This window comes from Malaclemys terrapin, chromosome 10 (genome assembly GCF_027887155.1).
Source record: "Malaclemys terrapin pileata isolate rMalTer1 chromosome 10, rMalTer1.hap1, whole genome shotgun sequence".
NCBI lineage: Eukaryota > Metazoa > Chordata > Testudines > Emydidae > Malaclemys > Malaclemys terrapin.
In genome coordinates, this window is record NC_071514.1 from 11,384,545 (window position 1) to 11,398,875 (window position 14,331).

The 14,331-nt window shown below is 41.4% G+C and overlaps 1 protein-coding gene across 4 annotated transcripts in view; it reads right to left on the reverse strand.

The window, feature by feature from the left end:
- Nucleotides 1-14,331, reverse strand: part of MCTP2 (multiple C2 and transmembrane domain containing 2) — a 170,439-nt gene that overhangs the window by 5,028 nt on the left and 151,080 nt on the right. For all 4 annotated transcript variants that reach the window (XM_054042597.1, XM_054042595.1, XM_054042598.1 and 1 more), the window contains 2 exons: nt 5,203-5,312; nt 2,963-3,072 (listed from right to left, as the gene is read on the reverse strand). In XM_054042597.1, the coding sequence (XP_053898572.1) occupies nt 2,963-3,072; nt 5,203-5,312 (220 nt within the window). The remainder of the gene's footprint in view (nt 1-2,962; nt 3,073-5,202; nt 5,313-14,331) is intronic.

Here is a 14,331-nt window from a genome sequence, read left to right on the forward strand (position 1 = left end):
TTCACAAGTAAAAATTAGTGTGAAAACAATGACTAGACTTCAAGTCATGCACATGTTGCTGTCATGTGGAATCATTCACAAAAGCCTCTTGGAAGGAAGGAAGGAAAGGGAATTATTATATAAAGATTCTGCTTTACTTGGGTGGTGAAAATCCCATTACCACACCAGCAGAGAGGCAGTGGCTGAAAAAGCGTAAACTGTGGAACCCATCAGCTTTTTCTTTTCTTTTCTTTTTTTTTCGGGGGGGGGGGGGAGGGGGAGGTGGTAGTGGTGGGGAATACATGGATTAACAGCCCATTCTGCTCTGAAATATAGCATCCCAGCTGGGCACAGGCCTCCATTAGACCAAATGTGGTCCTCTCCTGAAGCTAGAGGGAAAATATAGGAGGTTGGAGGGTGAATAGAGAAATGGGACAAGGGAAGGTTTTTTGTTTTTTTCTTCTTCTTCTTCTGTTTAGTTTGAAAAAGAAAGCGACTGAAGAAATCTACCCCCCTGCCCCACACATGTTTCATAGCTTTTTATCCTCACTGCAGAGCCAGATTTGACACATTGATTGTACTTTGATGCTGTGGGAAACTATGAAAACTTATTAGGATTTTATTTTTTGGTCTAAGGTTGATAACTTGATTTATTAACCGCTGCAATGTCACTCCTAGTTTGCTCCGCAGAGCTAGCCAAACTGTGCTTAGCTGTAGCTGGTCCCAGCAATGGAATCAGGGCTCACCAGAAGCGCTGGGCAGATCACAGTTTTCTTATCCCATAAAAAATTTCAGATATCAAAAATTTTTCCTGGTCTGAATCAGGCCGAAAAGTTAAAACTCTCGACAATGCCTGTGAACCAAACATCTGAAATAAGTTTAATTTGGGTGGATCAAAGCATTTCATTTTGAGAATTCCAAAATGTTTTGCTTCAGTTTTGACCATTTTAATTTTCATATTTATTTTTCCTTAAATTACCTTACATTTCAAAACAAAAAGTTGTTTCTAATCAGAAAATCAGAACTTTGTGTTTCAAAAATGTAAAAAAATAATAACTGATTATAATAATTTGAGTTTAAAAATTACCAAAAAAGACCCTTTTCCATGAACAGTTTAAGTCTGGCAGAAATGGCATTTTCTGACCAGCTCTACTGATGTGGGTAGAAGTTGAAGGTGTGAAGACTCGTTTTACAATCCTAAATCAGAGGGGGAGTGCCATACAACCTTGATCCAGCCCATTCTCTGAGCAATGACATGAACAAGGTCCAGCACTGAGAGTCAGGAGATCTGGGCTCTCTTCCCAGCTCTGCCGTTCTCAATTTAGGTAAGCCACTCAACTTCTCTTTGCCTCAATTTCCTCATTTGGAAACAAGAATTGTAATATGGCTTATCCTCCTGTATAGTAAGGTTTTTAGATGGAAGGCTGAAATGTGCCATAGGAGGGTTAAGTATTATTAGGAAAAGGAGAGCAAATAATAATGCATCTTGAAAATTAAAATATTGGCAACTTATAAGCAAAGAAAGAGGTTATAAGCACCTACTCTAATCACAACCCAAGGTAAAATTTCACAGCAGTTTCTCTGCACATGGTTTCAAATCCAGTGACTTCCACTCTCTCCCTCCCTTGCTCTCTCTTTCAAATGTACCTGCTTCACATATGAATGCAGCTTTTAAGCTATATTCTTGTAGCAAAATGCCAACACAATTTTCTGTGTACCTGATTTTTAAAAACAGAAAATACCATAAGGTCTTTTGAGGCCTTGCCACAGGGTAGTTGTTTAACATGTATCATATTTGAAGGCCCTGTCAGTCTAGATGATGTTGACTGGATGTATAGCTTTGGTGTACTCTGGATGTCTTCCACATTGAGGCAGAAACATATTGTTACTGAACTTTTAGTTCACAGGAATCGCCTCTCTCTTTTCTTTTCGTTCGCTCTTTTGTTGAATTCAATAATTTATTTGTTGGTTTTTCTCCCAGCTCCAGCTGTTGATAGTATCATCGACTCGTTTTCCTCATTTCCATCCCCTAATGTTAGAGTGACATTAGCGGATGCTTCATCACTGTAAAACTAATCAGGACTGACCACTGTCCAGAAGCATACAGTAACATGATGGTGTGACATTGCAAAGTTGTTCAATGAGGCTACCCTGCCCTCTGGTTTTTGTTCTTTCACCCCAACCCAGATTTAGCATTGTAAATAACCAAAGAAACTGATGAAGGGTGACAAAAACATTCTGAGAAAAAAAAATCCAACTTTCTCTTATTACAGACATACATTAAGGGCCTCATTTTCAGACTCTGAGCTCCATTAGTACAGGCATAACTCTGCACACAATGTGGTTTTGCATACAAAAATTCTATTCCCTATTTTGTCTACACCAGGGGTCGGCAACCTCTGGCATGCGGCTCACCAGGGTAAGCACCCTGGCAGGCCAGGCCAGTTCATTTACCTGCTGACACGGCAGGTTCGGCAGATCGCGGCCCCCACTGGCCATGGTTCGCTGTCCCGGGCCAATGGGGGCTGTGGGAAGCGGCGTGGGCGAGGGATGTGCTGGCTGCGGCTTCCTGCCACCCCTATTGGCCCGGGACGGTGAACCACGGCCAGTGGGGGCCGCGATCGGTTGAACCTGCCGCGTCAGCAGGTAAATAAACTGGCCCGGCCCGCCAGGGTGCTTACTCTGGCGAGCAGCGTGCCAGAGGTTGCCGACCCCTGGTCTACACTAAGGCTCCCCTTACGGTAACCATGAGAACATTTTAAGAAAAAGCTCAGAATAGGTAAATCCTTAGTCTACCAGCAGAAAGTCTGATCTCCAGTACAAATGTTCATTTCCACCAAGGTTTATGGAGTGTTTATTATCCTCAGAGGGCTTACCCCAGATATTTGATGCCTGTAACAGCAAGTTTAAAGATTTATTATTCCCCACTTATAAATAAATATTGGATTCTTCCCATGCAAATGCAATATTATGGAGCACTTACCCCAGATTAAAACAATGTACCTCAATGGTATGAAATACAAAATGACTGTCGCTGCTGTCAGTACTAAGCAGGCCAGGACCGACAGGAAAGGCACTGTCCAGTTGAATGTGCTGTAAATAATAATAAGAAAGCCTCTTCAGTGTTACTGATCTTAAATGCTGTCTATAACTTACAGCCCATTAAGAACTCAATGACTCTTTCTGCAATATTCAGTGCATATAAATAAACCGTAAAGTAAAGCACAGAGCCTTTGGAAGACAGATACGTAGACTTCTGCACCTGGGTGCTACAAAGGGAATAGTCTCTGGATTCTACATATCTTGTTTCATGTCTATTATTATTCTTATTTAGGGAACTGTCACAAGTCAGCAGCAGTCCAAGCCTTTTCATGTCACCAATGTGCCTCCGACTTGTTCTAGAGAACCCCAAGCAAAGGTAAAGGAGAGATTCAGTCACCATACTCATTTAGTCTTTGATATCTTCTGAGAATGATAACATCTTAAGTCATGATACTCTCAGGTGAGGTGGACAATAATCCATTAGGAACAAGTCTGAGAAGCACAGTTCATTTCACTCAGGCCACCATATAGCCCAATTACTACTGATCTAGGCCTGTATGGCAGAGCTAGAGGTGAAATAACTGAAAGTTGCTATTAATTGCCTCTTCAGAGTTATCCTGTTGCCCTTGCACTTTGCCTCTCTGATCTCCATCTACTTTCTGGTTGCAGAGGCTAAGCACTGGGCAAACTGGAGTACAAGGCATTTGTTAATGCATGAGTGGATTTACAGATCAGGGTGTTCTTGCATTACATGGATCACCTGCTGGCATCCTCACATCACGATTAAGGTGAAGAGATAGTCAAAGTGGAACACTCAGAACAACATCAGGCTATAAAATAAGATGATTTTCATCTCACATACAAAATTTGTAGGAGGGGGAAAATATTTTTTACTTCCATGGAGGTATTAAAATATTAAGAAAGGATAGGCTGAAAGAACTGCCACAATTATTATACAACGGCATAGCTTAATTTAAAACCAAAAACCAAAACACAAAACAGCTCAATACAGTTAAGCTCTTAAAAATCCCTCGGACAGCATAATTGGAGTGACAGAGCTCTGGCACAAACCAGTCTGTCAGTTTAAAACAAAAACAAAAACAAAAAAACCCCCCCAAAAAACTTTGGTAGCAATTTTTTAATGGTACATCATTTTTGAATTACAATGGAATTCCTTGGAAATTACAAAGGGCACCCACATTAATACCAATGGGTTCTTTAAGATCATTGTTACCAAAATAAATACCAGAATTAATAGTGTTTAAGCACTCAGCCTTCCTGCCATGCAGCTGGACAGAACAGTACTCTGTTCATAGAGTGGAATACATCTCTTGGCCATTTCCACCACAGCTGGGATGGATGGAGTGGAACCACAACACATGGATTTGATATATTTTTAGCCCCGACCCAACTTCTTATTTAAGTGTAGCTCTGTCACAGACAATCACTTTGTGTTAAAAAGAGAAAAAACGTGAGGGTCAGTTACACTCCACTATGGGTGTAATTACAATACACAAATGTGTGTGTGTGGCGGGTGGGCGGGGAGGTTATTAAGAGACACACACACCCCAGGCTCCCATCTCCATGCTTCCTGGTGTGAGGCATAAGTCATGTGCCTTCTGTTGTGACAAATGATAAAGGACCTTCTCAGGTTCCTTCATGGCAGCAGGAAGCCTAAACTGATACATAGACAAGCACTTCACGGCACAGGATGGGGTGACAAGCAACAGATAACCCATATGTCCAGCCTTGGGGGGAATGATGGGAAGGAAACTTCAAGCATTAATCCCCACCTAGTTCAAAGACAGAGGATGAGCCAGAGGAATACCCTCAACTGCACCTCTGTGACTACCTGCTTCCAACAACAGAGTCCCTTGACCCACAGGTCAGAGTCCCCCATTCCCGACCCCCATCCATAGAGGTAGATCAGAAAGGGGGTTGAGGGCAGCACACCAGTGAGAGTTGGGAACAGGCAGGGCTGCTGATTACTTTTGTCCTCTCTACTTTGAGCTGTCATCTGTGATACCACTGCTGGGGAGAAGAAATGGCCAGGCTTGGCCAGGCTCTTACTCTACAATTCCCAGGCACTCTCTGAGGGACGAATTTATTCCCTTAATTACAGCTACGCCCCTTTGCGCTGTCCCAAACATTTCAGAGCCTGGCAACGAAACATTCACTTACTTTTTAATTCTCTCTCCAAACGATGCTATTTCTTCTAAGATGTTTTGAACCGTTATAACAATATCCTGGACCATGTGGATTCTTTTAATTAATCCCTTTTTCTCAGATTCCTGAAAAGTAAACCAAATCTTTTATTTATTTTGCATTCCCTAATGTATTCATAGACAAAATGGGTACATAATAGATTTTCATATCCACACGTGTGTATGTTCAGCTGGGAGCAGGAGAGAATACACACAGTAGTTTGGAAGGAGGAAAGCGTACACATAGTAGTTTAAAGTATATATAATATACTACATTACTTTGTGTATCTCCTCCCTCTACCCCCCACACTCCATCCCTTCAGGTGAGCACAGGTCCTTTTCCAATACCCCAGTTTTCAACAGTGATTATCTAGAATAGATCATCTACCCCACAGAGGCCTGACAATTAAATGCATCTCATCCCAGACCTGCAATTCTTGCTTGATGTTGACTTGCTCTAGACTTTGCATTGAGAGACTGATTAAGAGAGGTGTTGAGGATCTGCAGGTGCTCAGAATCTTTCAGGATCAAGCCCACTCAGAAGCAATTACTGCTAAATAATATACAAATTCTGCTAAATTGGGAAATGGTTTTCTGACAGCTCTTCATCTAATTCCCTGCTCAAGACAGGATTCATAAGCTTCATAGCCTTATCGACAGCCATTACATTACTCTATACCGGGGTCGGCAACGTTTGGCACGCGGCTCGCCAGGGTAAGCACCCTGGCGGGCCGGGCCAGTTTATTTACCTGCTGACGCGGCAGGTTCGGCCGATCGTGGCCCCCACTGGCCGCGGTTCGCCGTCCCGGGCCAATGGGGGCGGCGAGAAGTGGCGCGGGCGAGCGATGTGCTGGCCGCGGCTTCTCGCCGCCCCCATTGGCCCGGGACGGCGAACCGCGGCCAGTGGGGGCCACGATCGGCCGAACCTGCCGCGTCAGCAGGTAAATAAACTGGCCCGGCCCGCCAGGGTGCTTACCCTGGCGAGCCGCGTGCCAAATGTTGCCGACCCCTGCTCTATACACAAGTAAGTGTCAAGCGACCAAATGTAAAGTTAAATTATTTCCAATCTCTTGGGTTGGTCTCGCCCAGCACCCAATATGCCTCCACAATTCTCGCTTAGTAAGTGTTAATAACCCAGTCTTGCTACAAAACAGATACAATCTCAGACTTACAGGTCCATCTTTGAGCGTGTCATGTGTTAACCTAATCATTTCTGCTGAACTTTAGAACAAGGTAAGAGCTGTCCTAGAGATCTGATTTTGCTCTCTGATATTCTTTCGCCTTTTATCACGTAATGTCCAAATTTCTTTGTGATCATGTAAAAAGCGACAAAGAGTCCTGTGGCACCTTATAGACTAACAGACGTATTGGAGCATAAACTTTCGTGGGTGAATAACCACTTCGTCGGATGCATGTATTCACCCACAAAAGCTTATACTCCAATATGTCTGTTAGTCTATAACAGTGTTTCCCAAACTTGGGATGCTGCTTGTGTAGGGCCAGGCCAGTTTGTTTACCTGCTGCGTTTGCAGGTTCGGCCGATCGTGGCTCCCACTGGCCACGGTTCGCTGCTCCAGGCCAATGGGAGCTGCTAGAAGTGGCGGCCAGTACGTCCCTCGGCCTGTGTCGCTTCCAGCAGCTTCCATTGGCCTGGAGCAGCGAACCACGGCCAGTGGGAGCCACGATTGGCCGAACCTGCGGACGCGGCAGGTAAACAAATCGGCCTGGCCCGCCAGGGGCTTTCCCTATACACACGGCATCCCAAGATTGGGAAACACTGGTCTATAAGGTGCCACAGGACTCTTTGTCACTTTTTACAGATCCAGACTAACATGGCTACCCCTCTGATTTGTGATCATGGTATTGCTGGTCCAATCAAACACTCTAATATGCTCTATTTCCCACCATATCATCCCTACACACCTGTCCATTCAAGACATAGTTGAGTCTTCTTGTCCAATCTGTTTTCAGCAACACTTGTTATACATGCCCCGTATAGACTCTCATATAACCACTGTCTTTGCTTCACAAGTATTTCCATGCAAAGCCAAAAGCATAGAGTATTTCTCTGACTCAAATCACTAAACATTACAATTCCACCAGAAACCCTAAAGATTCCAACCCTCTGCAAATCTATGAACTTTGCCATTTTCACTGAAAATTCTTCAGGGTTTCGATTTTTGCTTCTGGTGGTGAAATAAGTATTCTGCTGCAGAAACCTTCCTTTTCTTTTGGTGAAAAGGTTAAAGGAAAAAATAATAAATTTCTTTTACAGAAGCTAACTTATCACATTTCTTACTGCTTATTTTAGGCCACAGGATTACAGGAAACCAATGTGCAGCAATAAAAAAAAAGCAAAGAATGCATTAAAATCAGCATGGTTTAAATCAGCTATGGAAATCAGGATACAATTACCAGTGTTAACATTACATTTCTTTGCATGCAAGTCACTATGGCTACAAACATTCTAGCTAGAAGTGTGCAAAACATTTATTCTGTACAAAATTCAAACCACTGGATATAGAGGTTTTTACATTGCATTTTGATTGTCCAAGAATAGTCCAATTTGAGGGGGTTGGTGGAAATGTGTTTTAATCAATTAAAGCCCAGACTGTGGGGAGCCTGTAGGAGTGGTGCTTAGCCCCTTGCATGTTCACGTATTTCCCCACTTACTAGGGCCAGATGAGGGTAATCTAGGGCCCCACACATGGAACTCCCCTGTATTTCTGCCTCTGCACATCATCCTGCCGCCCTCTGCCATGTCCTTACCCCCACTTAGAGTGGATTGGTAGGGTCTACAGCCATCAGCTGGAATGTTGGAAGGTTCATCACTACTTCCCTTTCGGCACTAGGTCATTTGGAGAGGAGTTTGTGGGTACGTGAGGCAGACGGCCTATCTTCAGCTCCTACTAGGGTGTTGTGATGCCAAATCAACAACCCCTGAGACAATAGCCACGTGTCTTCCTCCCTCCTCGACCCCCAAATATATTTTTAAACAACATAGTCCTTTTTGTCTCAAAGTAAATTTTAAACAAAAATTCATGATGTGATCAAAATTTAAATATCTGGATATTCCTTTTACATATAAGTCACTGTGCAGTGAAAAGAAGTGGAATTTTAAATATCAAATTTGAATATGAAAAAGAGAGTACTTTCACAGAATATTTAAAACAAAAAGTGAAATCTCTTGAATGTGAAATGACCCAGAACAAAATAACCGTTTAATAACAAAACAGAAAAAAACCCATTCATTTTCACACAGGTCCAGTTATAACCTTGTTAGGGTCAGAATTAAATGATGGCATGGTTGTTTTAAACTATTTGTATGATGCTGTTATGCACTTTACATACAAGTGGAACACAGAGCAAAAATTCATGGAGCGCCAACCCGGTAACTATCTAGTTCTGTCCAATTTGTAGTTGGAGGGAAGGCAAGAAATTTCCAAAAGTGATCTTCCAGGGCAAGCCTACTCTTGCTGCCCAGAGTTGTAAGCAGATAATCTGGCAGCACTATCTGCATCATGCTGACTTTATTTACACATCTCTGATTGAGCTCCGAAATGTGGTGATAACACAGTTTAACACACACAACATTACTTCTGCTGCAGCTACCAAGCTGCCTTGGAAAAACAAAACACTGATTCACTCTGAAGGATATAATAGCAATCATATGCGTTTCCTTACCCACCACACACACACACACACACACACACACACACACACAAAGTCACTGCTAGATAGTGGCATTTCCAATTTGTTATATAAAACACACACAGGACAGAAAAGTGTGTGTGTAGTCTACAGAAATAATTAACAAGTGCTGTCACTGAAATCAGATTCTGATTAGCGAGTAATCTGGGCTGTTCTTGTGATGTACTTACACAATGTAATGTTTTTGCAAGAATCATTTGAAAATTCCAGGAATTTTTTCTATGCTTCATTCGGTGTTACATACTCGAGGAGGGAGAGGGGGAGTGGGGATTAGTACCAGGACCCTAACTCCAGACTTACACAGCATAACTCATTAAGTGACACAAAAGGAGATAAACGATACACAATAAAGGCCTGATCTTCCACCGTTCTTTAGACCTCTTGTGAGGTTCTGAGCAGCCTCAGTCCCTATTGAAGTTTGCACCCTACAGTATATTGGGCCCAAGAAATGATGCAACAGAGAACTTTCTAAAGTCATGAAGACAGAGTCATTGCTCTTTGTTGGCTAATTTATATAGAAATAAACACAGGCAATCATCATGTAAAAAGTTTTGTTTGAGCCTCAATAAATAAGCTACATTTGAGTCCGATGCAGAATGAATTCAAAGGACGATTTCACATCCGTACTCTTTCCAAAGTACACAAGGCTGAAGATTCCACAGCATTATACTCCTTTTGATATTATTGTACCATGACTTTTTGTGGCCTGAGGTGTCTCAAGTCAATGTGTAATTGGCCCAGTAAAAAAGAAAAAAGTCTGGACACCCGTGGTTTAAAGCCTTAGCTCATAAGGTTTAAGTTTAAATGTAAAATAAAATACCCTGCCTTTTTTTTTTTTTTTTCCAAATGAATAGTGAAATCCCCGTTTCTTCAAGGCCTTTTTCTTTCCTATTTCTCAGCTGATTACAGCACTGTAGGTAGAATCAAACTAGTCTTCAGCCTCTGGGAAAGAATTAACACCATCAAAATAAATTTACAACTGCGAATTAATTATATAATCAGTATGTTACTTTAAATCTTCCATGCGTATCCTGATTTAAGAAAAAACCTTCATTTCTATATTAATTGCATGAACAAAACCACAAAGGGGTCTTACAAAAGATTAACCATGTCAGGAGAAAAAAAAAAAAAAAGTTCTGCGAATTAAGAAATTAAGTCTTTTGTATCCAACTAATGCACATCAGACTGAACTTAGAAAGCAAGATACAAAGCCTTTGCCCATGTAAGAAAAGGTGTTTCCACCTTTTACTCTTCATTAGAGTTATGGCAGCGAATAATTGGCCCATTCAAATTCATTTGAAGCGTTATGTACAATCTCTCAACTTCATCTCACTGAAATTCAATAATTTCCCAGAAAGTTAGGGCCAGTAACAAAGAAATTTCACTTCAGCTTCAAAACTGATGACAATGACTTCATTTTGAAATAGTGTGAAATATGAAGGGGGGGGGCAAATCTCTTTCAATAAACAGAAATCCATGACTGGTCAGATATGTTTACTAGACCCAGACTTCCCTGTTGAAATCATTAGGAACTATAAATGCATAGATTTTAAGTACAGAAGAGAGACTGTTAGATCATCTAGTCTGACCTCCTGTACAACACAGGCCATAACATTTCATCCAGTTATTCCTGTATTGAGTCCAGTGGCTTGTGTTTGGCTAGGTCTACACTACCCGCCTGAATCGGCGGGTAGAAATCGATCTCTCGGGGATCGAATTATCATGTCTCGCCGGGACGCGACAATCGATCCCCAAATCGACACTCTTACTCCACCAGCGGAGGTGGGAGTAAGCGCCGTCGACGGGGAGCTGCGGAGGTAGATTTTGCCGCCGTCCTCACAGCGGGGTAAGTCGGCTCCGATACGTCAAATTCAGCTACGCTATTCGCGTAGCTGAATTTGCGTATCTTAAATCGACCCACCCCGTAGTGAAGACCTGCCCTTTGACTAAGCACATCTTCCAGAAAGGCATCCAGGCTTAAGACATCCAGAGATGGAGAATGCACCACTTCTCTTGAAAGTTTGCTCCAATGTTTAGTCACCCTCACGGTTAAAATCATGCCCCTTATTGCCTGTCCTTTAAATTTCTTCCCAGGGAAACATCCAATATAGTGTGTGTTTGTTAATCTATTACATTACAAATCCAAGGACAGTTTCTAATGCTGTTCTCTAAGTGCACTTCTGACTCACATGGTAACGTATTGTATTCACATAACTGAGACTTCAAGCTTGAAATCACAAACAACTCCTAAACGTTTTATACTACTTGGATTTCAGTTTAGTTACATAAAACACTCACACAAAAAAGAAATGTTGCATGTAAGTTTCATACAACTGGTATTCATCGACAGATTTTTGGAATGCCATAGGAAACTCGTGTATTAACCCAAGGGATGTTTGGGGGGTGGAGAGGAGGGAAGGAGAAGTGGATACAAAGGAAAAAAATTAATAGGGGCAAATCACAAAAAGAATAATAAAGAGGTGAGACAGGCAAAAAAAAAAAATCATGAATGAAAAACCTGGAAATTTTCAGGAAAAAGAATCCTTTGTGAAAGTTTGACTAGCCCTTGGGCAGGTCTAACTATCATGATCAGCTTTTATGCAGAAGATAACCCAACCTGACATTGTCCTTGAAAGCATAACATGGGTAATGCTTTAATGGGATTTGTCCAATGTACTAGGTACAATTTCTCCAGTGTATTAAGAACAAACAGGATTGACTTTAAAAAAATCCAAAACACTCAGGCATGCATGACTTCTTGCTCTGTTGTTCTTTTGGGTTTTAAAAACATGTTGTGGTTATTTAAAGAAATGCAGACTTTACCAATGCTTGATTTTCCTTGTAATTGTCGTGCACTCTAGTAGTACAGTGTTTCACACCCATCTTTGCCAAAGAAAGATTCCCAAAGACCAATATCTTCACAGATGTGTATCCTTTGAAATCAAAAGGATTTCATGGATTATAAACCTCAGAGAATTGTCCCCAACTGTTATTGACTGTATAGGGGACAGAATGAATCTCCATATTCGGTCAGCTTAAGGTACTCTCAGTCACAACAGCTGCCCTAATATTTAAGGAAGTTGTTTGTATTAACATGGGTTGATTGTGAATCTATGATATATATTGACATCATCAGTTTAAGTATATGAGCATGTTCCTAGAGTAAGTTCATGTCATTTAATTAGAAGAATGCTTAGGCAAAGAGGTAGGTTTTGCATTTTACTCTGAACATGAGGTTCTTGGTCATTCTAATAGCAAGTTCCAGAGTCTTGGTTCAGTTCCTGTGGAGGTTTTGTTTCCTCTGATTATAAGTCTTCCCCTCTTGGTGGCTGACAGTTTCATTGTTCCAGTGTAATGAGGCTGTTGTAGGAAGTGGTGGTCATGGAGAGGGAGAATCTCTCTAGTAGCTAGGATGAATTTCATACAGTGCTTTGAAAATCAGCACAGCAATCTTGAACCGGACTCTGATGTGTGCTTCTCCGTTATGGCTGCCCTTTGAACAGACTGAAATGATCCCAGCAACCTGTGTGGCTGAGACACTCTCTTGCCCTTTATTACATCTATTGTCTGCTGCTGGAGGATTCTTGGTACTTAACAGAAGGAGGGGTAAATGTACACAATGCATGCCTAGATTTGTATATCTACTTCATACAATCCAAACTGATAGGCAGTTGTACATTTCAGGATTTCTATTTTTTAACACCATACTGAAAATATGCTTGCCTGCCAATGGAAATCTGAATGTATCTGAACGAGTTAATGACCAACAGAGAAAAGTATACATACTAGAGTGACATATAAGGTCCAAATTATGCTCTTAGTTACAATGATGTGAAATTCATAACAACCCCATTTCAGTGAATGGCATTATTTCAGAGTGACACAAATGAGAGCACCATTGGCCTGAAAGGGGCATATTTTCAAAGCTGGTGTACTGTAACCACTACTCATCATGCTGATCAGTACGGTTTTGTTGTGACCTTACAGTCCCCACCCCCCATCTGTTTGTTGTATACACCTGCTGTCTCTTATTTTTTCCACTGAGACCATAAGCGCTTTGGGGCCTAGGCTGTCTCTGAATTGTGTTTGTACAGTGCCTAGCACAACGGGACTAGGACCTCTAGGTGTTACCACAATATAAATAATAATAGTATAAATAATGATAAGAACCACGTCCCCACTTTATGGTGTAAGAGAGGTTCCCAGGAGGAAGGAGGCATGGCCAGAGAAATCGCTGCACTCCCAGTTTGTCAAAATGGCTATTTGGGTCCATAGGTAGCCAGGTGTAACTTAGAGTAGCTATAAGGCTGCCCTAAGTATTACCTGAAACCAGATTAGTCCCCAAATAGTTGCAAAACTGGGACAGCATTTATTTAGAGCTTCTTTATACTCCCTCTCTAAAGTCCTGCCCCGAGCATAGCTCACCCAGACTGGAGGAGCTGGCCCTTAAGTTTCTATCTTGTTCCTAGAAAATATTACTCCTATGTCTATATCCATGGGGTACCAGTGTTCCTATAAATAACTTCACTGAAAAGTAGTGACAGAAGAGCCATAAAAGGCCAAAATCAAGAGACACCAATGATCTAGGAGGGAGTATTCATGCTACTAAAGAAGCTATCATGCTCTTGCATTACATGGTCTGGTGAAACATCCTTGTCTATCAGATAGCTAGCATTAAAACAGCATTGTTAGCACAAGAATACTCTTTGTAGCTTATTGTACTTTCAAGCCTTTATAATCTTTAGTCTTCAGTGATATTAATGGGAGATGTGGAAATATTATATGTGATTGTTAAATTGAAGGGGTGAAAAAAAACCCTAATGCAATTGTTTTTACCTTAAGGAATGAAAACAATGAGATGATATTGTCTTGAGTGACCTTTCCTAAGTATAAAGAAGAACAGGAGTACTTGTGGCACCTTAGAGACTAACAAATTTATAGGAATATATCGTCTTACACAATAGACTCTTGGTTCATGTTTCAATTACTGACCTTTACTGTGGAGAAAATTAATGCAATTTTCATCATAATCCACCCGTACAAATAAGATCTGTATGGAAGGTTTCCACATGCTAAATCTAACACAAATGGAAAATGTCAGCTGTTTGCTACTGGATGAATCTGACTTTTATTTGTTTGGCTGGAGCCTTTCTGAACTATGCTTGTAAAACTTGGTGTATTTCTGGTACCGACAAGTATACCAGAAATTTTCTTATATCATAAAAAATGCCTTTTTTTCCTTTGGGGATTTCTTTTCCAAGCATAAGACACTTCATATTTTTTGGAAGCTGGCAAATAACCCTGCTTGCAGCCATAGGCTCATTTGATCTGATCCCATTGCATCTCACTAGCTAAGCAGAGCTATACTACTCACTATTTGGATGGGAGATCCCTG